The following is a 27,625-nucleotide window of genomic DNA, read 5'->3' on the forward strand; positions in this document are numbered from 1 at the left end:
TACATGGCAACAAATTATAAGGTTGATGGCTTACAAATTCTGGCTTAGAAATTCCCACTTACTCTGTGATAACCAAAATAATCTTTTGCTTGCTAATTATAGAAAAAAGCTGCAGTAGCCCATTTTAAACTATGTGGTAGATTTGGACAAAATCTACCACTGTATTTTTAATATTGAACTTTTAGTATCACCTCCCTGGTCTAGGCCTCCTGCTTGCAATTTTGGATAACCTTCAAAAGAGATCATTGATCCATGAATTAATTATTGGAACTGTATGTAATATAATGGCCACCTTTCAGTGTAGTACTTATTTATTATTACAGTTGTACTACAGTAATTTTCTCATGTGCTGATTTGTGAGTTTGACACTCATTTTTATGGTTTTACTATCAACACCATAACAAACACTAAGGAAAAAGTCTGGCCAAGTTAGAAAATGTGTGAGAAGTGAGGGAGCTTTTATTTGTAGAACACAGTGTCCCTATCTCTTACTCCAGAAACAAATGATAGGAAACGTTTTTGCCCTGAAGAGTTCATATCCTAAGATAAGCAGTGTCTGATTTTTTTTGCTGGATTTGAATTAATCAAAACATGCTGTCAGTGTATTCAGTTTTACAGTTGAAAGTACAGGGCTGTTGAGCACTATGTTCTTGGTTGCAGTGAACCACATTTTAGTATGTATTCTATAGAAATATCGGTGTCAAAATTTTGCTCTGAGAGTTGTTTGTCTGAAACATTAGATAAAACTATCCCACTTCTAATTATCATCTAAATGTTGGAGTAGTCTTAATCTTACAGAATTTGTTATGTTTGTGGGTGATGTTTATCTGAGGTTCCTTCAGGGAGCTCATTCAACCTAGATTATTGTACAGGAGAATGTATGTGCTTGTCTGTGACGTGTGTATGGTGCTTTCTTGTTGTTTGTCTTGTATCTTTAAGATAACTTCAGTTTGGACTTCAGGGATGTCTAACCTCTTCAGTTTGGAGTTAGATAGGTTTTAAATTTATTCTGTGTAACAGGTATTGTTTCTAGCCCAGGTAACCAACTTCACTTTCTTGTTCACTAATAACAAATGTTCAATAGCCTCTCTGCTGCTGATCTTGGAGGTGTTTTTGTGGAAACTGCTGGTACTTTTGTAACAAACAGAACAAAATTAGTCAGGAAAATCACTTGCATACATTTTCAGGAAAATATTCCTTTGGAAAGGCATTACTTTATTGTCCAAAATATGATCATTCTCAATTCAAAAACCTATACTCTCTGAATTAATACAAAACTTGGAGCAGTCATATAAAATAAAGACTTTAATTTTGATCAAAAATAGATAAACTACATATTCTAAGGTATATGTTCTTATAGCCTCGATAGGATAATCAATGCAGAGAATCAACTCAGTTAATGTGTAAATATTTTACAGTTGTGCAATTGGCATGGATTTATGTTTGACCTTATCTCTCTTTTCTTGGAGTTAAACATACTTATATAATTTAACTTAATTAATCTCATAGAGTTGCACTCTTTCAAGAAAATAGTTGATTGTACATGTATTTGACTATATCTGTTAACTCGACTGTTTTGTCAAGAGTGGGTGCAGGCAAAGTTATATATTGTGCATGTGTCACATGTCTTGACTTCCAACGTGGGACTGTAGTCACTGCAGTCACTGCAACTAATCCTTTTTTTTTTTGGCATTTGGTGCAGGGTGTATAATTGAAATACTGTTACAAAGATTTAGAAAAAGAAAAGTAAAAATCTAGGAAAATGAATCAACGGACCTTTAATTCTAAGACAGAGTGGTGGAAACCTTAGAATATAGCTGGAGCTGATGATCTTATCCCTTTTTCAGTTCAGACCCTAGTTTGATGAAGGGAATGGGCAGCCCCACAAGGGTTTGAATATAGTTATGCACTGAATGTCATTTTTTGGTGAGAAAGAATGGGAGCCACACGGAAGGGAGAGGGAAGGGAGGTTAGAGTTTTATCATTGTTTCTTTAAGTCCTATTTTATTTTCAGTGCCATTTTCCAGGGTGTAAATTCAAGGGGAGGAAGTTATTCTATATTAAGAAATATTGGTGATGGAAAATACTTTTAGAGATTATGATGTTTGAATACTTTGAGAATGGGAATATATAAGTTGCAGAGAAAGCCAGTTACATACATTCATTAAAATCTTTTCACTAGTTTTCCATTAAGAAGAGAGTTGCGAATTACCAAAAGATTTTGGAATAGTTGATATCTACTTATAACTTTTTATTCTTGCATATCAGATCTCCTTGTCCTTGTAGGTCCATGGATGGCAAAATTGTGAATCTTGGGTGTTGTTGCATTATATATAGATATTAAGACCTTTATGCCTGCCAAGGATAGCTAATTCCGAAATTTGGATTTCCCCAAACTTCATTTGAGAAGAGCTAGATACCTGTTTTATTTCAGATATCTAGGAGGCGTACAGTGTGTTTTAAGGGTCATTTTCATGGATTGAGGCACCTGAATTCTGCCCCCATGTTTTTGTGGCTATACATCCAAGTATGTAAAAGTACAGATGAGCTCTGGTAACAGAGTGCTCGTTAATTTACCTGTGTGCAACACATCTTTTGGAAAGAATGTTTTATAGTTTTGACGTAGTAGATTTTAGAGAGAACCTTTTATTGGTGGCAGTAGATTGAAAAATAGAAAGGTATTATGAGTTTAAAGGAATAAGAATAATTTTTATGTTGATGTTTTCATTACTTTGTCTCCTGCTTCCATTTTTCTTGTTCTCCTCCCTCTTCTTTCTGTTCTCTTCTTCTATTCATTCTCTGTGCTGGTGGGAATAGCCTTAATCTTTGAGGAAATTTTTAGTACGTGGAGAAGATCTAACATCAAAAAGTGTTCATGAGACTTGAAATCTAACTTAACAATTCTAGCTATTGGAAAAGATCAAAGGGATCTGGCACTGGCACTGTGTAGGCTTACAGAGGAACACAGGAGTAATGGTGCTATGTATGTTTTGAGGGCAGAGATTCCTGATAACAAAGTGCAAGGTGTAAAAATTCCTGTTGGCAAGTAGAAAAATCCTGGCTTGTTTTCAAGTGAAAAAGTGTATGCAGTTATGATCTGTGCAAACAAAAAAGCCTTGACAAAAACTTCAGACTCCTCTAACATTTTAGAATAAGTGGTAAAATATTTAATATTCTACACTGTTAGAATGCGTTGTCTGTCACTGTTGATCCGACACATTGTCTGCAGCCTCTTGTTGGTTTTAGTAAACAGATATCGATCAGAGTTTGTTTTTAATGAATGATGAGAACTGGTATTGTTCTTGGCAGACTTTTGAGCAAATAGAGTTGAAAAGACATAAGAAGGTAAAATGAAGACAGGTAGTCTGGAAGAAGCAGAATGTAGTCATTCTACTTGGGGTCTTTCAGTTGGTCTGTTGAGAAAATGGAGGTTTGGGATTTTTCCAACCTGGCGATGCACTTCTTTTAAGCAATTATTAGTTTCTGATCTTTGAAAGGAGGGGAGAAATCATTGCATAAATATGGGACTACACAATCCAGTGAAACACAAAGAAGTTCTTGTAACCAAAGGAAATAAACTGTATGTGTATATGTAGACAGGGTTCAAGTATCTGGAGTCTCTTCAGACCTTTTCTGTCTGGAAAAAATATTTAAACCACAGCAGTGTTAAAAATACATTCTGTGTGTTTTATCTAATAAATCATTATTTCTATCAGTTATTACAACTTCTGATTTCATCTGAATAAAGAGTCTTTTGGAAAGAAAGCAGAAGAAATTAGTCTGTGGTTTTCTGATTTAGCTTCAGAATCTCTCTCCATTCTCTGACCTTGAAAGATAAATACCTGAGCTGTACACCTGAAAGGTTCAGGCTTGTTGATCCACAAGGTCAATATTTGTTTAATCTCATATGGTAGAATGTATTAAATAGATTTTTTTGTAATTTCTTTTCAAACTGTAATTTGCCTTCCATGCTTGTTATAAAGTCAAGGAAGATCATTGCCTGATCCAGGGACTGAAGGATGTATGGAGGGTGCTCAAGGAATGCGTCACTGTTATATAATAATGGAAGCTCTTGTCCTCACATAACTGCAGTGTTGGAAAGTGTAGAGTGAATGAGACAGAGAATTGTGGGAGGAGAAAAGATTAATTTATAAGAGAGATATTTTGAATTGTAGGGTCAAATTATATACTGGCTTAAAACAGCATGTTCCTATAAAATGCTGAGAAAATAATTTTAAATGCAGGTTTTCAAAGTGTCTGCTTTTGGACAATGTGTTTTATTTAATGGTGCAAAACTAAAAACTTATTGTAAGATTTTCAAAAATACCAAGGGTTTGCAGCTGCATTTGAAGTCATCATATATATACTATTATGTAAAGATTCTAGATCCTGTTGAAAAAAAATACCAAAATTTCAAACTACACACTTAGAATTAGTGTGCAGTATTACAATTTTAATTTTACACTATTCTGATCTCAGTTCTACTTGTGAAGAAATATTAACCATGATCAGTACCCAAAGGAAAGATGTTGGTTGTAATCTGATGATGTGAAGGGCTCAGATTTCCTTTATTTACTTCAACAGAAAAATTCACAATGAAGAAATAACTTAAAAGTGTGCAGTTAGTTTGTCTGGAAGTCATATACGGAGAGGAATATAAGGATTAGTGGTATATTCAGTCTTCTTTGTCCAGTTGTCAGAAAGATCAAATTTACGGTGTTTAGTTCTATGTATGTGACTTAGGAGCTTTGAATTATTGTCTGAGAGTGTTTCCTTCTCACAGCTGACCATATAGAGCTGTAAGGCTATAATTTTGGGGGATCTAAATTAAAAGTCCTGGCCTACATAGTGAAAAAGTATGAAAATGCTTTGATTTCCTACCCTTCCCACTCCTCCAGCTTTGAATTTCTATGTTGGAAAACTAGTGTGGATTCTCTTGATTAAAGACAATATTATGATTAAGATGCATGGTAGAGTGGAATTGCAACTGCATGAGAAATTTTTATTTTCACATTTTTTATTTCTTTGGAATATACCTGCTTGTTTTTGTGGGATTGTTTGTTTACTTATTTGTTTGCTTTGTTTTGGTACTGGAACATTTCTTTGTATAAAATTTCTAACATGCTGAAGAGGCAAAACCACGCTTGAAGACATTTTACTGTGTGTTGAATGTTCAGTTTTCCTTTTGTATAGGAAAAGTTTTGGAAAGATTTTAGTATTTCTTATCATCCATTTATTTAGTTCTTGTTTAGTCACTGAATCCTGTTTATAGAGATATTCCCTGTGGTATCATATAGTGAAGGAGATGTGGAGCTATTTTGATGAGCTTTAATTTTCTGTGCAACCATAAGAATCCACCTAAATTACAAGCCTGCACTTCCTGTTAAATTAGGTGAGAGTATTCTCTTTAGAGACATTCAGAATATCTATTTAGGAGCAGTTTGGGGGTTTTTTAACACACAGGGAAAGTAGATCCTAACTTAATATTTAAGACCAATACCTGCAATTTGAGGATATAAATATTTCTGTGAGTATATGTCTCTATTCTTGGGTTTGGTTTAGAACATCACCTTGATCACTCAAGTTAAAGCATGTATTTCAGATGGAATGTTTTCCTAAATTCAGTGGACAAATATTAATCAATACTAAACAGGCCTACTGTATGTATTATCTACTTATTTCTCTAAGCAAGTCCTAGTAAAGTTCACTCAAGAGTAAAATTCCCTAGCTTTCCTTCCTTAGTTTTTAGAGTTACATTGTCTGCAGGTCTTGATATCACTGTAGTTTATTAAATGTAGTGCAGATTTTCCTTTAATCTATCAGTTTAGGATGTTTTGTTTTAAATGGCATGTTACATGTTACAAATTCACCTTGAACGATGATAGGCAGTTCAGTTGTAAATAAAAATTAAAAATATAGATTGTAGTTTACATAATCAAAACATTTTCCTTTGCATTTATAGCTGAATGTATTCCTGGAAATGTTTTAACATGATATTATGTGCAAAGAATTGAAAGTCAGTTATAGAACATTACCAATTTAATTTTGCAACTATAAGTTTCCTATACTTGGCATTCCCAATTTTTAATCTTAAATGGAAACAAGTCCAGAGTACAATTTAATGTAAACATAAACAAATATTAAAGAAAATCCTTTTAACTCAAAGTGGGAACTTTCCCCAGCCCATTTAATACATATTTTAGAACTTTAGGGTCGTTGTTTTACAACACGTTGCACTCAGTTGTGCAAACTTATCTTTTTAGGGTCAAAGAAGAGCAAAAACCACAGTCGACACAGTAAGTAAAATATCTGAAAGATGCAATAGGCTTGACTTTTCTACCTTTGCCATGTTCTGCTCTCTGCACCTTTGATGGTATTAGCTTTCACTGATACCTGATAGGCTGCAGGTAGTTTGTCATCTGCTTCCTGACTGGCTTGTAAGAGAGCTGCCTGCAGCTTCTTACTCCATCCACATGTTAGCTGGATGTAGGTTCTTGCTGCCTGCTTGTGAACTGGTGAATTGTAAAACTTTACTTCCCTTACATCCTTAGTGGCTGACTTAGTTCTGCAGCTAACATTCCCATTGGCTCTAGCTTTTCCGCCTGTCTATTTCTAATAGTGTTGAATAAGAAAACATTTAAACTAGTGTGGTTTTGTTGGTTATTCAGTCACATTATTTGCTTGTTTAAACAGGTGGTTTCCCTTTAGTGGGATCACTGAGCTGGTAAATAACGTTCTCCAACCACAGCAAAAACAGCAAAATGAAAAGGAGCCCCAGACGTAAGTAAGCTGCTCTCTGTAGACTAAGTAATGTCTGTGTAGCATTAGAACATACTGGAGAGTATGTTTGAAGTAATTGCCATTTAGAACACTCAGCTGAGGGCATTTTATAAGGTGAACACCATTTGCTTTCCAACCCTCATTTGCAAAGGGAAAACGGAAAATCAGGTTTTATTCTCCTTATCAGTAACATAAGAGATTACATTAGAGTACAACTGAAGGAGTTACTGCTGCTTCGTTTGTCTTTTTTTCTGCAAATGTTCCATATATGAAACTCCCAGTGAAGTGATGTGTTTTCTGTGCATGAAGAGCTGGAACGATAAGACGTAGTATTATGTATAGCATGTCTATGCACATGCATGGTATTTGTGATATTGTTTATGCATAGAATGCTATATCAATATACATAATATGTATGAAGAAATTTCCAAGGACCAGGAAAATGTCCTTTCATTTTTTTCATGCTTTTAAAATATCTGTAAAGTTTCAGAACTTTAGCAGATATAAGGTGAAATCTTGGGTCAGTTAAGAGGCCAGTATTTCATCCACAGACCTTGTACTGTTAAGTCATTACTTTTTTTGCTATTTGAAAATTTTAAGATTTAACAGAAACTGGCAAAGCTAGGATATTCGGTCTTAGAGTAGAACTTAAAGCACTGAGCTGAAAATATTCCTTTCATAAAGACAACCCAAAAAATATTTATTATTCTAAATTTTCAAATTCTTAAAATGTTACTTCTGATATTATTTAAGCTTTAAAAAGTTAAGTTGCTGTTTTTCCTTTCTTCTAAAGGTGAATACCTTGTAAGTTCACATGATAAAAGAAATGTTTGCTTTTGAACTTGTGCACAATTGGTTTAAAACTTGCATAAAACTTGTTAATTATTTTCCAAGCAGAATCAGTTTTAGTTTGTTTTTTTAATATGTATATTTAAGTGGGCCTTCATACTTGTGGGTCATGAAAGCTGTGATATTGTCGTGGGTTAAAAAGGGTTTTCCCCTGGAGTTGGAAAGTGGTTAATTGGAAATTGGATTTTCGGGGCTCCCAAACCGTGACAGATATGCTTTTTGAATACACAGTAAGAAATTGTCAAAAATTAAAATGGGAAAATAGAACTCAAAATTGATATTCTGTAAAACAGTGTATTATTCTGAGCTCTGTTTCTGATATTCTCATTTAAGTTCTTATAAAATTGTATACAATATGGATAGTGAATATTTTCTTTATTGGTTATTGTTAGATACTGGCAATATAACATTTTGTTCACAACACCTCAGTACCTCCTTTGTATTCCCAGTTTCCTTAACTCAGCAAAGTTTGTTCTACTTGTACATATGAAGCATATGGCTTTCAAGAAACCAAAAATACTATAAAGGCAGTGTAAACAGTTAAGTTACAGATGACAAAAACTATTTATAAATGGTTACTGTTATTATGGAAGAATTTTTTTTGAACAGTAATCTCTTTGGGAACTGGCTTTTTTCAGTGTTTTTATTATGTAATTAACAAATTAACTAATTTGTGTACTCAATGCACTTGCAGATGGCATAAGACTGGGAGAAGAGTAACATCTAATGGCAGGACTATATTAAAAATTATCCTTAAAAACCAAAGCTATGGTTATGATGTGATGATGCCATTCAAAAGCATAAATGCAAAGTGGTGTAGTTATGTAGGGGTGGTTTGTGTGGTTGACATAGGATTAAGGAAAATGGTGTAGGGAGATATTCTTTGGCAGAGAATCAGAGAGCCATTATAGTATGTAAGTTGAGCTGTAGCCAGTATTGTTAAAGAGATTAATGTCATACAGGAATGTGCAGACAGTAGCCAGGAAGCACCATGCAGAAGCTGCCACACTGCTAAGCTTTGCTAAGATCTCACCTGGAATGACATGCCCTTCTTTGGACAACATTCTTCAAAAGTTATGTGGAGAAGATGAAATTCAGTGGAGAGTAATAAGAATGAGTAATTAAATGTCTATAAACATATGTATTAAGAAAGAATCAAACACATGAGGTGATTGAGCCTCCTGAAGAGGAAATCCCAGGGGATGAAGGATGGACAAATCTTTAATTACGCAGAATGTTGCTGAAACATGAAAGGAAATAATCTCTTCTCCATGCCTCTGGTGGTGCAGAAGAAAGGAGTAGGCTGAAGTTGTCTTAGGGAGAATTGAGCTTGATAGGGAAAACCTTTCATGGAAAGAAAACTTAAAATGCTTGCTTAAAAAGTTTGTCTGGGACTTGTATGGAAGCCGTGAAAATCTTAAGGAGCACGTTTGGCAAATCTGCTAGAAGAGACAAAAGTGTATCTGGTCCTATGCTAGGACAAGAGAATGGACTAAGTGACTTTTGAACGTATCTTAGAAAGACACTTTTGAAAGACACTTTTGAAAGTGTCTTCCAGCACTGCTTATTTGTGGTAATTTCATTAATTTATTAATGATCAGGATTTATTTTTGTGATTATTGTAAACTTGCAGGGAGAAAATTGAACAGAAATACTAATGTCTGAAGAAATTTTTATCACTATCCATACATATCGGGGCATTTTCCACTTGAAATCACTGTCAGTATCTGAGTCTGTAATGGATTTCAAGATGTGTCTGACTGTCCACTTTTGCTCATGAAAATACTTGTCTACAGTGATTCTGGGGAGGACAAAATGTGGTGGGAGGAGGCAGAAAAGGAATCAGTAGTGTCTGAAAACATAAGGTATCATGTTAAAATTTCAGTTTTGCTCTGGAGAAAGTATTTTTGAAAAACCATTGACCAAGTATCCTTATGGACAGAGGCAGGGTTAGTCTGACACTTTTGGACATTAATTCTATACCATAAAATCACAGGATAGTTGAGGTTGGAAGAGACCTCTGGAGGTCATCCTGTCCAACCCACCTTCTCAGGCTGGGTCACCTAGGGCCGGTTGTTTAGATGCATTTTGAATATCTCCAGGGATGGGGATTCTAGAACCTCTGTGGGCAAGAGATACATGTGCTAGTGCTAGAGTGAAAAGTGTTTCCTTCTGTTAAGAGGGAACCTCTTGTGCTTCAGTTTGTGCCTATTGCCTCTGATCCTGTCACTGGACACTGCTGAAAAGAGCCTGATTCCATTCTCTTTGCACCCTTGCTCCAGGTATTTGTATTTACTGATATGATCCCCTCCCTGAACTTTTTCTTCTCTAGGCTAAACAGTTCAAGCTCTCTGTCTGTCCTCATGTGAGAGATGCTTCAGTCTCTTCACCATCTTTTTGGCCTTTTGCTGGACTGTCTCCAGTATGTCCACGTCTCTCTCAAACTGGGGAGCCCAGAAGTGGACACAGAATCCTAGGTTTGACCTCATCAGTGCTGAATAAAGGGAAGGATCTCATTGTTCTTCATTAGGATTTGGTGGTCTTGTGTCTAAGAGTTTGACTTGGAGTTTATATTTTTTTTTGCATGAAGTTTGGAACATTATGTAATGGTATTAGGCTCCAATCAAAAGAAAGGGATTCCCATGCTAGGAGGCACTAAAGATTCAGCTAGTGTAATATTGTGTATTGGCAGTGCCCAGCAATGAATATCTGAGAACACACATAAGGAGAGGGTTATGCCCAGACTAATTCTGATACAGGTATTTTAGTGGCTTCCTGAGGCAATGTCTGCATGCATATTGCTGCATTTATTTCATGGCCACTAGGAACCTAATTGCCATCACTATTTTCAGTCCCATTTTAAACCTATTTATATTTTTGGCTTTAGAACTTGGTGAAAATGAATTCTACAATTTAATTATCTGCTATATCGAGGAGTTGTCACCCTTTGTTTGCTTTAAACCTACTCCCTGATATTTTCATTGGGAAGTGCTAGTCTTGTGTTATGTAATTCCTTATATACTTTGTCTATACTATGTATAACATTCACACATTTCTATTACATTCTGTGCAGTCTATTATATTTCATTCATTTATCCCTTCAAGATGCAGAGTCAGCTTCTGTGAAAGGCACTCTGTGTTTTTGGTCATCCTTATTGCCTTATCTCCTTTTAAAAACCCTAATAGATCTTTCTGAATTGAGGGTGATCAGTGTTCCTCACAGTATTAGATATGAGAGTTCTGTGAATTTATACAGTGGTTGAGGAAAGAAAGTTTCTAAAGTTTGCTGCTTAAAGATATCCAACTATTGAAAAGATGGTGGTTTTTTTCCCTTTTACCATGAACATTTTTGTTTATTTTCAGGCTGGAAGTTTAGTTACTCGTTAAGAACTGTAAGAGATTGATCATTGACGTTGACAGCAGAAATTGAGCCTCTTTTCTTGTGTTGATAGTTATGAGCACATTATTAATAAACAGTAGAATGTTTATATCAATAGAATAGTAGAATGTCAATATCAAAAGTCATTTAGCATAATGCTTTTTGTGTCTAAACTATTTCAAAATAAATAGAACAAAATATTTCATCACCTTTTTTGTTCTTTCACTAGACTAATTCTAGGAGAGATCAAAAAATGCATTGCTTAGCACAACATTGGGATTTTTGCTGCTAAAAATGTCTTTTCAATAAATAAATATTTACATGTGTTTCTGGAAGTTATGTTGTCATTACAAGGAAATGAAGATCAAAAATTATTGTAAAATGATACCAAGTAAAACCTTTTTGTCCATATTTTTTGTAAACTACATTAATTTTTCTACTGGTAGACCAGACCTGCAAAACAGTAAAATTTTCAATAAAATACCTTTTCCTGTAGTCTTGAAGAGACAGATTTTTAAAAAGATGGAATTCTGTAAGCAACTGTAAATGAAAGGAATCATCTTTCAAAAATGCTTGATTTTTACATTTTTACTCCTTTGGTATTTGGAATGTCAAGTAATACCAAGTTTTCACAGTAGTCTCTGTGATCACACACATAGTTTTGTTAACATGCTCTGTTCTGTTGGTATAAAATCACTGTAGACATAATGAAAGTTTTCAGTATTTAAATGTGTGTACTGTAAAGAACAGAGACTGTATTTACAGAGAAGACAGTGTCATTATTCCAAATCTCCTTTAAGACATCGGTGCATAAAGTTGCATAAAAGACCAGAATAAATTCCAAAATGCAATACATACAACATTTTTTTTAATTTATGATGCAAATTCAGTCTTACTAGTCCCCAAATTCAGCATTTGATAAGTAGACTTTCTTTGGTTAGATATGTTATTTTCTTCATGAAATTAGACTTGTCTGATAAGGAAATGTTACTGGATACTTTAGTCAGTGTCTGAATTAAAGCAATCTTTGAAATAGATTGCTCCAATCTCTAATGAATTCTTGTTAAAATAGATTGTCATTTCTCAAATAGTTAACATAAATCAGTGGTTCATGGTTTTCGTATTCTAAATTTACTACATAAAGAATACCTCTGCCAACCACTAGGTAGTTTTAAATGTCTTCAAATTATCTACCCCACATGTGATAGCAAGCCCACATGAGCAATTATTTAATACAGTTTACACTATATATAGTCAGTGGGTTTATTTGCAGTCTGTGCAATTCCTGTTTGGAATGTTTTTTAACAGAACCTGTTGAAAATAACACACTCCACTTGAAGATGTACTTTTCTGAAAAAGAAAAATAGGTCTCTGCAGCCAATAGACTTGTGAAATTGGAGTAATGAGAAGACTAACACTCTATAGTGTTTATTTTCTTGGGCAGTAAGATAGAAAGAAATCAGAGAGTAAATGTGCTAAAAATGAAATTATAATTTGCAGTATAAAAAAATGCAAGGAGATTGTAACTATTTTGAAGTAAAATGTAGATCCACAAATATCTCTTAACAATAAAACTGTTTTTGTCTCCAAGGTACCAAAACAAAATCTGTTGTTTCATTCTGATGACTTATTAGAACTCTTACTGTTACCATTTGCAATATGATATTGTGGTCGTATGGTGGCTGGCCCTGGACCTTTTTCAGACATTTTCCTCAAAATATTTAATACAAGAAAACCTTATTTATGTTGGTTGATTTGTTCACAATGTTAGTGATGTTAACATAGTAGTAATTTCTTCGCTGGAAGGGTGATTAAGCATTGGAATGAGCTGCCCAGGGAAGTGATGGACTCACCATCCCTGGAAGTGTTCAAGAAACGACTGGACACGGCCCATGGTGCTGTGGTTCACTTGACATGCTGGTGTTTGATCAAAGGTTGGACTCAATGATCTTGGAGGTAATTTCCAACCTTATTGATTCTATGAATATGGCGGAGCTCGGTTCTATCAGAAGGCAATAATAAACATTTTGGGAGCAGGTAAATATAATGATCATAAGAAATATACTTTTATATTTAAATCAGAATCCAACAGGTCTGTTTTAATCGTAAAACATACATGGACTTGTAATCTGACAGAGGAACCCACAGAATATGATAGTTGAAAGATAATAGATTTCTCATTTTTGATAAATTAAGAAAACTTATTAATAAGGAATTGAAAAAAAAATGTCAGGGACAACGTGAGAAACATTGTCTCTTTGTGAAAGAAAAAAGTAAATTTTGAAACAAAAATAAAGTAGTATGATACAATGAAGAATTTCTTGAGAATTTGGGGTTAAAAAGCAGACTTTCATATAGAAAGAATACAACCAAAAATACTTAGCTGGCCAGCAGTTAGCATTATGGGCAAGCAGAAAGTGGAAAAAAGTTCCCCAAACTGAGATAATCTATGTTAACATATTTTACTTAAATAAGAAATGGGATAAGATAGTAATAAAGAGAAATAGTTCCACTTATTTATATGATAGAGCTGAATTGGAGCTGTATCTGAACAATTTTGGGTACTAAATTCTCTAGATGTTTTGTTTGATGCAACATAATAAGAAGTAAAAACATGATATGACTGAAGGATGGAATGTTTCCGTATGTATTTACATATAGGTGCAAATGAACCCAATGCTGTATAGAAAATACAGACAGCAATATGTTGTAATGTACAGCAGCTCCTAAAAGCTTTGTGGGAGAGTATTTTCTCTCCAATTTTTGCAGTTCCTCAGAATCTGTGAATGTCACAGGCTGTGGCGCTACTAATATGCTGACAACATCCTGGTTTGAACTGCTTTCCAAAAGAAATAGACAGTACCCCTAGAGGGATGACAGGTTGTCTGAATGAGATAAGCAAATAGATTTAGAAAATGCTGGCTTAAGCTTAACTTAAACAAGACAGAAGTGATACTCTTATGAAAAGAGGAAAGCATGTTAAGCACACAGCTGAATCGATGACCTCAGTTTCCAATGGAACCTGCCTTCAGGACAGTGACAAGAGGGGTTCTTGCAAAATATAGAGGCTATACATTGTTTCTGGCATTACCTGTAGCCATAATGAATGTGTTAATTTTTATTTTCTGAAGAATTGTGCATTTCATTCTGTGAAGAACTGATGATAAAGATCATGCAGTAAGTTCAATTTATATGAAGTTTATCAAATCTTGTCTTAGGAAGGTCAAAACTTCCAGAGAGGATCAAATCACAGCAGCTGCACTTTACTAGCTCTGCGTTATTCATGATGATGTAAAGTCTTTCTCCATAAAATGACAGGGCATATTATATTTTGTGATCAAAAGTGATGTGAACCTCATTTTACTTGCAGTATCATTAGTTCCAAAAGTTTTATTATCAGAAATTATTCCGATTGTTCCAAAAAGTGGCATAAGATGGTTTTGACTTGTCGAATGAAAGTTAAACCTTGCTTTCCCTAGTGTTTGTGATCATTTTAGGCTGCAAATGACCATTTACACTTGTAGTAACATGTGGCTCTTTGAAATAGTTCCTGTCCCACCTCTGGTGCTAAGTGAGCACTTTCTCTCAAACTCCAGTTTGAAGGGTGTGAGTATCTATGCACTCCTTCAAAATGCTTCTACTTTCCCATGCAATTTTCAGTCCATTACAGATACCTCTTTGGTTTTGGTTTTTTGTTTGTTTTTGTTTGTTTGTTTGATTGGTTTTTTATCTGTCAGGGACTAGACCTGCAAAGAATGGCTGTTTTTGCTTAGGCATTCTGATGAAACCATGCTGAAAATATGAAAAAAAGAAATGTAAGTAATTATTAATTGTTTCAAATACAGATGTATATTATAGAGACATCTATTTTTTTATTTTGAAGTGACTATTCAGTGCACCCAAAACTGCTGTTATGTATAGAGCTTTGTTTCATGCATTATGTATAAATTTTTAACCATTCACGGTGTAGAACCTTTTTTATCAATGTCAATTTGAGGGAAATCCAAGTTTGCAGAAGTCACTTTTTAATAACTGTTGGATTTTTTAACCAATGAAATATTGTCATATGCAAAATATTCTTAGGTTTCTTATATGCTTTCTATTTTATTGAAATAATCTCTTAGTGACATTCATGAAGATGACTTGGCAAAGATTAAGAATAAGAAAAGAAAAAGAGAATATCTTCTGGTACTTATGACTTGTTTGCAGGTTGATAGAAACTATTATCAGTTTTTTTATACATCTGCCATACTCTTCAGGCAGGGAACATTTTATCTTTTGATATTTGGATAGAAAATAAAGAATATGGAAATGTTATTACACCAATCAATACTGGCCAGGTTCATGATTCTCATTGTGAACATTACAAATACCAGAATCTGAATTTTCATGGGATTTGTATTATCTGAGTCACTTTTCATAGCATGCTTGAAGTAATTTATTTGCCCTCTGCTAAATTTTTGTTATTGATTCAATATTCCCATTGGGAGTATAGGCCAAGCACAAAAGCTTTCTCCTATGGAAATACAGTTAGGATACTTGAAACTGTAGGGAAGTTTGGGAGCTCAGCAGTTCTGCAGCCTTCCTGTATAGACAGAATCCTAGTCTGAAACCTAAAGGAGAAAAACAGATGGTACAGCCAGGCTGTGCTTGGTCTATGTTATTCTGGGCTCCAGGTAGCTGAGACAATCCCTTATAATAACACAAAAAAGATTTTCATAGACCATCTTTTTCAAACTCAAGATTTCCCTTTTTCTAGTTCAAAGATTTCTGTGTCCAACTCTCTCTGGCAAGCTTTATCTCCCAAAGGTTTTTTTTTTTTTTTTTTCTCCGGGATTTTCCACTCTATTTTCTGGGCTTTTGTCCCCCACACATTATTTTTTGTCAGTATTTTCTGTAATTCTAAACATTTTAAATTTCAGTTAATACTAGTGGATTTGAAGAATAGCTCAACATATTATAGCGCTGTCTGCATTATCTAGTTTAAAAATATGTCAAAATAGATTCTTATAGGTTAGTGTCCTTGTTTTGGTTGAGTTTTCCAAGACAAAATAATGAGCTTAGCAGTCAGATTCATAAAATCAAAGGATGTTGGAACTAGTTAGTGACCTCAGTGGAACTGCTCTCTCTTCCCTAAAGCCATGCTTCTGTGAGTCATGCAGCTGCCCTACTAGTACTGTAAATGTAAGGAATATGTTCAGGGTGCACTCACACAAGACAGCAGAGTTATGAGTGTCTGTTTTCATCACTTGGGAAATATGTTTATGGCACAGTTAATTTGGGCTTGATTTGGCACCACAGCTTCTGTTTCCATGTGAAAACTCCTGAGCTGAGCTCTCTGTTGTGTTCAACACTTGTAAGTAGGCTCTCCTGGTATTATAGGATAAGAGCTAATTTCTCCAAGGAAAGGTCTCTCTAGACCTTTTGTAAGAGGCTGTAGTTCAAAATAGTCCTTCAGTACTTCTCAATTTTGTTCTCCTTATCACTTTCTTTCAATCTCTTTCATCCTCTCAACATTTCACGTGGAAAAACAGAGAATGACTTTAAGCAAAGTGGAATAACTCCCTAAAATATTGCGAATCAGTGAGTAAGGGTAGGACTAAGGTAGGGGTGGTAACTTGTTTGGTTTTTGGACAGCAGTAGCTTTCTCACACAGTAATCCCTGGTTTATTTTGATTTTTTCCCCCTATACTCTGGTAGTTAGAAAGCATGAACAAAAGATACTTTCATAACTTCCTCTGTACATATGAGTGATTGAAAAGTTTCCAAAAATAACTAGGAGATATTTTTTAATTAATGGATGAAATGGGAAGATAGCTGATGAAAAATTTGAAGTCAGAAATGTACAAAAGATTATTTAGTAGTAAAAATAATATTTCCTGAAACAATCAAACTGAGTTTACTGATGATTTTTAATTATTTATATCAAATACATTGAACTTCTTAAATCAGTAGTGATTGGTATAGTAAAAAAGGCCCTCAAAGGGTAGCTTTAATGACTGGTAATTTGATATAAAAATTTTTAAATATTTTTATTTTGAACCACAGTTAGAGATATTAAGACAGGAAAAGAACATAATGAAAAATGTTGAATAATTATTCAAGAAAGAGGAGAGATTTAGTGATCGTGGTTGAATCAATTATAAAACTGCAAATGTATAACTACCCTCAGGAAGTTGGATCAAATTCTTAGAAAAGTAAAAATTAGGTTAATGAACCAATAGCAGTCAGAACCAGGAAGCAAGTTCTAAACCAGTTAATGCCAGTAACTCTAGAAGTGCTGGTGGATACCTTTTACCTCCACTGAGTTTCTTTGCTACAGAAAGATGTTTGGAACTTCACAAAGGCTACCTGTGTCATTTAAGCCCTACATCTTGATGTTTGCTACTGAATGCAAGTACTGAGAGTAGTTTGTACTTCTGAAATGACTTCTAGAAATGACCCAGCACTTCCAGCTGCTACTGATACCAGTGGAAACAGTGGTTGCTTTTCATGCTAAGTTTCACATAGCAGTGGGTATTTCTACTTACTTGCAGGTTGGAAGCAGAACTGGACCTGTCAGTCACCAATATCTGGGGAATTCCTGTCCCCTGAAGTCAGGAAACACAATTAGGCTTACTGGAAATACAATTAAGCTTCCCAGCTGCAGAGCTTTTCAGATGAAAGTTCAGTAATGCTGGTTACATGCTTTTAAAGTCCCAACTCCCTCCAATAACATTTCTGCTTAATTGATAGCTATGAGTCAGTGTTGTGTTTGTCTTTGGGAGGGTTTGTTCTCTCAGCTGTATGCTTTTATTTTGATGTATTTGCAGCGATTGATTGTAATACAAGTTTAAATGAATGAGAGTGAGTAAAGTGTTCTTTTCACTGTTGTCTTGTTTTATCTCTTTGATAAGTAGTTGGAGCATTTTGTAAATTAATTGGATAAAATAAAATTAAATATTCATGCCTTAATTGAGAAGGTGTGGAGAGGCAACAAGGCTAGAGGAAAGAAATGTCTACTTATTCTCCCTTCTTTAAGGCAGGAAAGGACTAGACTGATTTAGAAAGGCTGACTACAGGATGTGGAGCTCTGCCATGTTTACCTAGGGAGGACATACTATATGAGACAATTGTCCTTTATCACCTGGAACAAATTTTTGTGATGTGCTGGCAGTCTTCACTTTAGTTCTGGTTTTAGAGATTTGAGGATGACTGAACAGATAGTCCAAACATTCACGTATGCTCCAAAAGGAGCATGGTCCTTAAGGTATTTATATCATGAAACCCTCCAACAGCTCTTCTATTTTACAGATGAATGTGTCTTTATTTTTTCAACATCATCCTTCCCATTTGCTTTTACTTGCACCCTCATGGGTGGCTTTCTGTGATCATGGTAGAAGTAATACTGATCGTACAGAAGAAGGAAATTCTCTTATCTGTTCCGAAAGATGTTTTCCAGATTATGGTCTGTATAGAGAGAAAGTTGAAGTAAATTCATAGTGATGTGGCTCCTGGAGTATCTTGGACTCAGAACAAACATAGACAGATGGTGCCAGGGTGAGTTGATCAGAAGCCTGGGGTGAGGAGGAATACTACTGGGTACAAAGTCTCATCTATGAATAATATTAACAGACGGTGAAGATTGTCACAGAGCAAAAAAAATGGCACTCTCACAGAAACAAAAATCCGGTTTTTATTGGGGCCTGTTGGAATTCCTATTGGAATTTGGATCTGTCACAAACGTTATTCAATGACTCCAAAATTTGAAAGCTGGTCAGTAATTTTAGTTATGCATTCTACATGTCACCTTTTTCTCATCCTTTAGGAAGCTTTGCCCCCATTTGTATATTCCCTCGTTCCACAGCTGATTACTAGAGGTAGGTTTTTTTAGGAAATGGATTTTCTTGTTTTAGTGCAAGGATATTAAGAAGAGAGAACTTGGGTTTTGTCAGCAGGAACACAGTCAGACTTCTCATCTCAAGTGTACTTTGTCCATACATGCAGACTGTGTCAGAAAACAGTTTTGGAACAGTTGTGGACACCCCCATTTCCCAATTATGTACCTAAGAGCAAAACATGTTTTATTGTTCCTAGTGCAGTGTTCACCAACAGGGTGAAACCCACTAACATTTGTATGAAAAGGATCTGATTAACAGGTAACTTCAGAAACAGCAGAATGTTATCCATTTCAAAATTAAATGTGAATTTAATGTAGCAAATTCACTCTAACCTTATTTCATCATATCTAGTGATGATGCTGCATTCTCCTCTTTACAGTATCTATATTGAATCTCTTAAGAAAATATTATGCTTTCTGTTCTTTTGGACACTGTTATTTAAAAGATTTGTTATTGGATTTGGAACTCTATTGTATATATTTCCTAGCTATTACTTATGTATGCTAATTGAATATTTTTTCTTTCCTTAGACATCTAACATTGATGAGTGGTGATAATCCTAGGATCATAACTTTATCTCCTCTGGTGATTTGTTTAAGTACTGACTGTTATAGCCCAGCCAATGCCTTTACCTCTTTTTTGACTCTTTCTTTAGAGACCAGGGAAAGAGAGAAGTGAGATTTATATATAATAGCTTATTTTTGGGTGCCTATATTTAAAGAAAGCTCTTGTTCCAATGTTGGAAACTTACTGTTACCAAGATCCTATTGGAACAGCTTAGTTACAAAAGCAGAAAGAATTGGAAATATATCAGTATTGATATCGTGTCTTCTTTGAATAGTGATGTCTAGTCAGTCCTAGATACAAAAGACATGTAAAATAAGAATGGCAATTGATTTTGGGCATGATTTATTTTCTATAGGTGGAATTGACCAAGTTCTGCAGTAGGAATGATAATAAATATTTTTTCCCCTCCAAATTGCATTCCACAATATTTATAATTAGGATAGTAGATCTGTTTATATATATTATTTTTCTAAACAGAAGTACTCCAGGAGAAGGCTTTAATAAACCGATATAAGAATCTTGGCAGAGAAAAGTATTCAAGCTTTATAGGAAAACAGATATTCCCAGTGCTGTCTCTGGGATAGCTCCTGTCCTTTGAGTGACAGTGTCCTCACTCCCTCTGCTCATTCACGGGGCCCGCTGTTACTGCATCCTTCCACTCTGCGGGGTTATGGGCAGCAGGCCCACTGGTGGCCTGACTTCATTCTCTTACAACCCTCATTTATACCCAGTAACTCTGAGCTCTTAATGGTTAACTAATAAGATTTAATTAAGAGGTTAAAGGATTTACATATAGGATTAAATTCTGATCTTCTCTCTGATACTGATTCTTTGGCATGGTTTTGTACAACTCCAATTATTAGGAAAATTCGACCATTATCTTCAGAAATAGTATTAGATTAACTATTATTTATGCATTTCTGAGGCAAAAATCTCTTAATTTTTCCATCATTATCAAATATATTTTATCTAAAATGGAGAGATACTACTGCAGCCTAATTCAACATTATATTTTACTTCTGAGAAGCAAAGTTTAAGTTCAGTGCACTTTTTCACTAAAGGGGAGGTACGGAGGCATGGATTTAGATACAATTAGTATGGGGAAGATTGTTACACACCTAGTTCATACACTTACAAAACCACAGTCCTACAGGTGAGAACGTCTTCATTCGTGAGTTCCTTCCTCACAAGAAAAAAAAGAAAAATTACATTAGCACCATGAAAATAATTTGTGTTTTGGCCCTACTTCCTATTACTTTAAAAATATGAACACAGTGGAAAATTACAGGCTTCTGAGAACTGGCAAACTGTTTCAAAAGGCTCTCCCCCTATAGTGCTGCTGGCAATGTAGCTGCACCGGTGCTACTTTTACAGTCAAAATACTGACACAGTCAAAACCAAAATGCACCACAAATAGTTGCAAGCACCACTTCTGGTGGTGATTTTTCAGCAGCAAACATGTTGGTGTAGTTTGCTTAGATGAAGCTGAGACAACTATGGTGAGAACAACTGAGACTTGCTTATGCTCACTTTCCTAGCATTGCTCAAATTTATTTCCTGTTTGTTAAAAAAGGAAAATCATCAAGATAGGAACACTCCTGTCACAGAAGTAAAAAGATAGGGGCTCCTTAATAATTGAAAGTGCTCATGAATGTTGTAAACAATGTGGAATGAACTCGTTCTAATCATGATACTGTAATGTCAGGAGGTGTTACATTTCGGAGCCTGGACACTGTGACCTATTATTTAACATGTATTTATTTTGGCTGTGTGTGTAATTGTCTAATGAAAAAGTAGTTTTGGCTTTCATAGTAAGGATAAAAAAGTTTATCACAGTAGCTTATTTATTTTTGGCATTTCTAAAACTACAGGTGTGAAGTGAATGGCTTCCTATTGTAAGTGAACCAATGATGCAAAAAAGTAACCCGAGTGACTGTGAGAAATACTATCTCTGCTGGAGATGCCCTTTATAACTGTAATAATGTTGCAATGTGCTTAATTGGCAGAACTGAATTAGCCTACCTGTAAAATGAAATTTAGGATAACATAATTAAAAGTATGATTTATGAAAACAAGCCAAATATAATATAAACCGTGAAACTTCCTGTGAGTGAATAATTTGGACAGAACAGTACTTTGTATACTTTTAATAATGAAGTTGTTTAAAAAATAAAGGTCTAGTAATTAAAAGTATATATGTCTGCCTCAGATTTCTTAAAACTGATACTTATTAGAATTCCTAACATAAACAGTATCAGAAAAAATGCAGAAATAGTCAACATGTAGCTATATTTCTAATGTTTTCACATTAATGTCGTGTTTCTGCCTCAAAACATAGCAACCAAGTGAATAAGGAAGAATCATGTAACAGTAACTATAAAAATAAGCATGTTTTTTAAATACAAAATGTAGAATGACAGGATACAAATAGACTGTAAGAGGAAACTATTATGAGAGCCAAGTGTTTTTCTTCAGGTGAGAATTTTTGTATAGGGTGTGAAAGTTTGTGTACATCTGCCTCGACCTTGTATGGAAAAGATCCAAATAGGAATCTTAAGTTTTGCATAAAGCTCATAAAGTAATATGTTATGCTGCAATGTGTTTGCTGCAATAGCTGCAAAATAATCCTAATTCTAGTTTATAGAGTGGTTTTCTGTTAGAAAAAAAAATAGTCATGAGATGTTATTTCCCTTCTGTTTAGCAAGGAGCTCTGACTATTCTCCCTACCTTTTTACCTTGAGATCTTTTGTGGTTGATTGGCTTACAGGTCTAAAGAAATTTTGGTTTTTGGTTGGGATTTTATAATAGCTAGACTACTACATGTGGTGGTAGCTAAGAGTGTCATGATTCTACATGTGTATGATGCTATGTCTGATGTGCCTGTTTTACAGCAATATCCAGGCTACAGATTTTTCCTGTCCTTTGTGCCTTCTCTCACAGAAATTAAAGACAGATACTGGTCATCATCAATATGAGACTGAATTCAGGAAGACTTCTTGTTCCTATGGTTGTTTCTGAAAACTTCATTTCCACTTGTCCAAAGTGCTTAGCAGCAGCCATATGTCATGATATTATGGTATCAGTACAGCTGAAGACTCAAATAGTATCATGTATTTTAAGGTGTCTCTGATTGCATCCTTTCTAATATTCGGCAAATCTTGAGCTCATGTTGCATCATTGCCCTTAGATGCAACAGTTCCAAAAGTTTCTTTCTGTCACTATGACTATTTTTCCAAACTTGAAATGCAATTGTTCTTTCCTACCAGAATTTTCAGAAATTGTTTAAGTGAAGTTGAAGGTGTCTGGACATGTAAAGCACGCAGAGTGACTGCTTACATCTTATTTTTTAATGAAGTAGTTAAAAAAAATGTACCATAATTATCTGCAATTTTTAATCTATAATCCTACCATTTCTTTTACTTACTATATCTGGGATGAAGTATAAATGAAATGACCCAACTTCAAAGATCCTGTTTTTGTGCTTTCTCACATACACTTCCTGGCAGCCTACTTTTACTGTAAATTCAACTGCTTGGTCCTGTTCTTCATTGCCAGCTGAGGTTTAGTTCTTACAGCTTCAGCAATTTATCAAAGCAGCTCCTTTGGGATAGTGTGGAATGCAAACGCAGGGACAAGGCCCGTGGAAGTGGAGATAAAATATTTTTAACTGCATGAATGCAGTTGTGGAATGAACTTGGAAATTTTCCTTGGAGAATCAGGCACTTTTTCAGTTACAACTGGCATGGTTAATCTTACTTTGAATGAGACCTAAAATTACCTGGGAAGTGTTGGTTTTGTCGCAAGGGTAAAGAGCAGAAGGAAAACTACCACTGTCTTGTATAATAGTATGGATTTAGTTTACCCACTTGACACTTAAATATTAAAAACAGAGTCCTACTGATACTTCCACTATAGGTGGAGAAGGTACGGAAGTAGGTGACAAAATTTATTAGAAGAAAAATGAAGAATTTTTATGGAGAAAGAATAAAAAATTTAACTAAGAAAGTTTATTTTAGAATCAAATAAGAAGAACATGGTAGGAATAGACAGACTCATAATGGTTTAAGAAGGGATTTTCTAATTCTTTTTCTAGTGCATGAGCAGCTAATGAGAATGAGATAAAAATACCCCAGTGTAATCACCAAAATATATGAAAGTTGTGGAAACTTCTGTTGTGAGATAGGGTTTAAAATAAGAGTCAGAAAAGGATAACTGGAGCCTTCTTGATTACACTGAAATAGAACACAGAATGGTGTGAAGGTATTCAAAGGTGTAAAGTAATTTCCATATGGAGTTATAAAGGAACCTTCCTTAGTTACAGGAGGTTACTCTCATAACTGTCAGCTATGGAGAGATTAGGGAACTTTGTCTGAATGATTTGGCCATTGCTAAATTCTTGGAGGAATGTGGTATTCTCTTTAATTTTAAATGTCCGTATTACTTATTATAGCAAAAAAGTTTTGGAAAAGATCTAGATAAATTGGATGTTTTAACTATATTCTACCTGTTTAAAACTTAGTCGTGACTTTCTAGCTTTTTCTATATTATATACTGTAAAAGTACAATAAAAAATTCAGTGAGAGATTAATTTTAACAAACAAGGAACAATTACAAAGATACTACTTCTCAATTTAATCTTGCAGTTAGTTTGAACTGTTGAGGAAAAGGTAGGAGCAAGTATCTGTTGTTCCGAGGAAAACTGGAAGTAACAGGTACAAACAGGAGTTACCTACTTCTTTTTTCCTTGATATGCATCTTGACTAACTTTATCTTGATATCATTGAAGCTTCACAGAAATATGATAACATTAATTGGCTCAGCCCTTTATAGTCCATATGTTCATCTTCTCAATGTTCACTTTTTCTTGTAGCCATGCACAGGACTATTGTACTTAGCTATTGTTCTCTGCTCCCTCGTCAACAAAGAGCAGCCTTTCTGCTGCTAATAAGCAAAGTTAATAAACAAAGGCTGCAGTTTTATTCAATACTGAGCATTATAAACAGAAAAAAAAGGTAAAGTAATCCTGTCAGTCCCAGCTAGGCTTTTTGTCTAGCTGGTGTGTTATCTATTGGTTCGTTCACAGAGTCATATCATCCTTGTTTGTTAAAATGGAGCGGCTTTTTTTCCACATCCTTTCTTGTATTTTTTTTACTGGGTTTCTGAATGTGTTAAAATAAACTAGATTCAGTGACATGACTTTATCTGTAGTTACAAATTTATTCAGGGTCATACTAAATTAATTAATTCATTATGCCATCAGGAAGAGTGTAATGGGAGAATATTTTCTATTTTGTGAGGGAGGTCAAATAAACTGAGAAAAAAATGTGGTAAAATATGACCTGGAAACCTTTGTGGAAAACAAGTGGAGAAAAGAGAGAATGGAGCCAGGGCAAGTTGAAGACATCATCATTTTACTTGTAAGAATGGCTAGTATGAGGTTCCCACCAGCAGAGAATATTTGGGTTCATTCCCAAGCATGAGGCAAATGATGTTAAGGTATGACAGACATCTTTACCCTGCTCACTTGCATGGCAAAAAGAGACTGAAACAGATCTGGGTAGTTTTGGATGCCAATTATCTCTGCTGTAGTTGGCTTTTCCCACTTGAGTTACAAGTGAGCAGCAGCACGGGTATAAACCAAGGGCATGATCATTTAACAACCACACTCCTTTCTTCCCATTCTCTTAGCTCTTTTTCTTCTCTTCAGCATTTCAGGCACAATCAGTCTACTTCACTTAGATATAGAGTATATATATTCACTTAGAATATAAATTTATGTCTTTTACAATATTCTTTCATAAAAATTATCCAAAGACATAAAGTTGTATATGTGTGAACTTATTTTAACTGTATCTGTGCAATTCTCATAGTAGAGGCTGTGCATAGATTTCTTGGTTTCAGGGCAAGTAGAAATTCAAATCTAGGTCTCTTGCATTTCAGGCAAACACCCAAATGGATTGAGTTTTATGGTATCTTCTATTTTCTGCATATTATATCTGAGATATAAAAGAAATTGTTAGTGAAAGTTCAGCTAAAACTGGTTCCCTAGCAGGAAATAAAATTAAGTGCCTCTGACTAGCTCTTTTCAATATCTTAGATTTCTCCTAGGTTTTGTAAATTCCAAGGCATAGATTAAAGAGTAGTATTTTTACTCTACAGTTGTGTTTTTTAAGCCCTTTCAATTTGCATTCTCTGAATATATTTTGGTATATATTTTTTTAATCTAAAGTCTAAGCTTAGACATTTCGCTTAGAGAGATGATTCCAAAGTTAAACCTACTAAGAGTAGAAAATAGTTAATTTTTGAGGAAAGCAGACAGAAATAGTATGTCAATTCCAATGACACAGTAGAGATTTTACCAGCAAGAAAGTTAAAGTGCTGTGAGTTGAGTGAATGTTCACAGAGATCTCTGCTGACATCTACCTCCTGCTAATATTTCATTTTCACTGATATGAAAGTTGAAAACTCTATATGAATGTGAATTCACTCTTGTGAGTGGCTTCAGGAATGTAGTTGTGTTATTAGACTGGGTATGATAATCCATTAAACAGAATTGGATATGAGGTTCTTGTTTGAAGTTAGATGTGAGTCTTTAATTGCTTAGTAAGTTTTCCTTATCCGGTAGACTTAAAGCAGAGTCATGGTCTTCTGAAGAGGAATTTTGTGTGATGCCCCTTCTCATTTCAGTGGAATACTGGCAAAACCATCATTTTGCAATTAAGAAAAGTTCTATTTTGCAATGCTGAACTTTGGTTTATTTTGTCTTTTTTCTTTTTTTTTTTTTAAATTTCTGTTTTATAGACCACACATCCATATGAAAACATATACTCAAAATTTTGCTGCCCATTACATTACAAGGGGTTGAAAGTAAATATCAGTTCATTGATCAAACTTTGAGAGAGTTAACTATTCTCACACTAGTTTGTAAAAAGCATGAAAAGGTTCTTTTCTTTTTGTTGGTAAAAGTGGTCACTTTTTTTTCTTCCGGTACTGCTGAAACAAGTAATTGTTGTTGAATAATTTTCCTTATGATTCTGCTTGACTTTATACTTCATATTTCTTGTCTTATTCCACAAAGTCATTGCCAGTTATATAGTAATAGAAATGTTCTTTGAAAAGGATCTCTGAACTGACCTCCTACTCAATGCATTGTTATTGCAAATACTAGGTCAGGGCAATTGGTGCTTTTTCTAGGTGGGTTTTGAAAACCCACAGCCTCTTGGGGCAACCTATTCCAATGGTGCAGTGCCTACCTAATGAACATGCTTCTCCTAATGCCAAACCTGAACCTCCTCTCTATGTGCCATAATAGTGCCTTTTGCCCTTTTATTTGGATTTTTGACTACCGGGAAGAATTTGGCTCTGTAATTTTTCCAGGTAATTTTTAGATTAGATAGCTATTTTCAGGCAAGTGTTAGATCACTTCTTAGTCCATTCTTCTTCACTGGCTTGAACAAACCCAGCTTCTGTATTCCTACCTTGCAGATTACATGCTCTAGGAACATGACCATTTTCTTTTTTCATTGACAAACTGGACATCCCTCTTGAACTGGCAGAGTGCAGTCTGGACACTATATTCCAGGTGCAGCCTTGCCATTGCCCACTAAAGGGAATAAATTCCTTTCTGCTGCTTATACTCTTGCTAATTTGACCCCATGTGTAATTTGTCCAATTTGTCATGTGAGCACACACACCACTGGCTCACCGTGTGGTTTCCACCCTGTTTTCCAGAGTTTCCTATCAGCAGAGCTGCTGTTCAACCTGTTGTTTCCCAGCCTCTACCAATGCATGAAGTTATATATATGTTATATATATATATATATGTGTAAGAAAAGAATTCATTCAGAAGAGAAGTAGGTGTACTAGGTGACAGGTTAGCTGGCACGATGCTAAAAGCAGAAACTTTAAATGTACCGTAGAAGGAGAATGTCATATACTACTAGGCAAAAAATCGTTAAATGAATGGACTTGGCAGAACCTAAAGCACACAAACTCTTTTTGAAGCCTGGATTCCAGCCACATCCCTGCTCTGTGCCTGGGAATAGGAAATGAGGCACGGGCTACATTAGTAATAAAACTTAGAAGTGTAACCAGGAAATAAGCAGTGGCTGTTAGACTTACAGCTGGCCTAAACATCCTGGACACTTACTGAACAGTCACCCTTCTAATG

General features: G+C 34.9%; 1 protein-coding gene across 30 annotated transcripts in view; it reads left to right on the forward strand.

Moving 5' to 3' along the window:
* RIMS2 (regulating synaptic membrane exocytosis 2) overlaps positions 1-27,625 on the forward strand; it is a 449,774-nt gene that overhangs the window by 55,253 nt on the left and 366,896 nt on the right. For 18 of the 30 annotated variants that reach the window (XM_051785115.1, XM_051785116.1, XM_051785117.1 and 15 more), the window contains exons 2-3: positions 6,264-6,296; positions 6,694-6,780. The exons of the other annotated variants lie outside the window; for them this stretch is intronic. In XM_051785115.1, the coding sequence (XP_051641075.1) occupies positions 6,264-6,296; positions 6,694-6,780 (120 nt within the window). The remainder of the gene's footprint in view (positions 1-6,263; positions 6,297-6,693; positions 6,781-27,625) is intronic. 30 annotated transcript variants of the gene reach the window in all.

This window comes from Manacus candei, unplaced genomic scaffold, assembly GCF_025592945.1.
Source record: "Manacus candei isolate 608988 ecotype Guabito, Panama unplaced genomic scaffold, ASM2559294v1 h1tg000019l, whole genome shotgun sequence".
NCBI classification, from domain to species: domain Eukaryota; kingdom Metazoa; phylum Chordata; class Aves; order Passeriformes; family Pipridae; genus Manacus; species Manacus candei.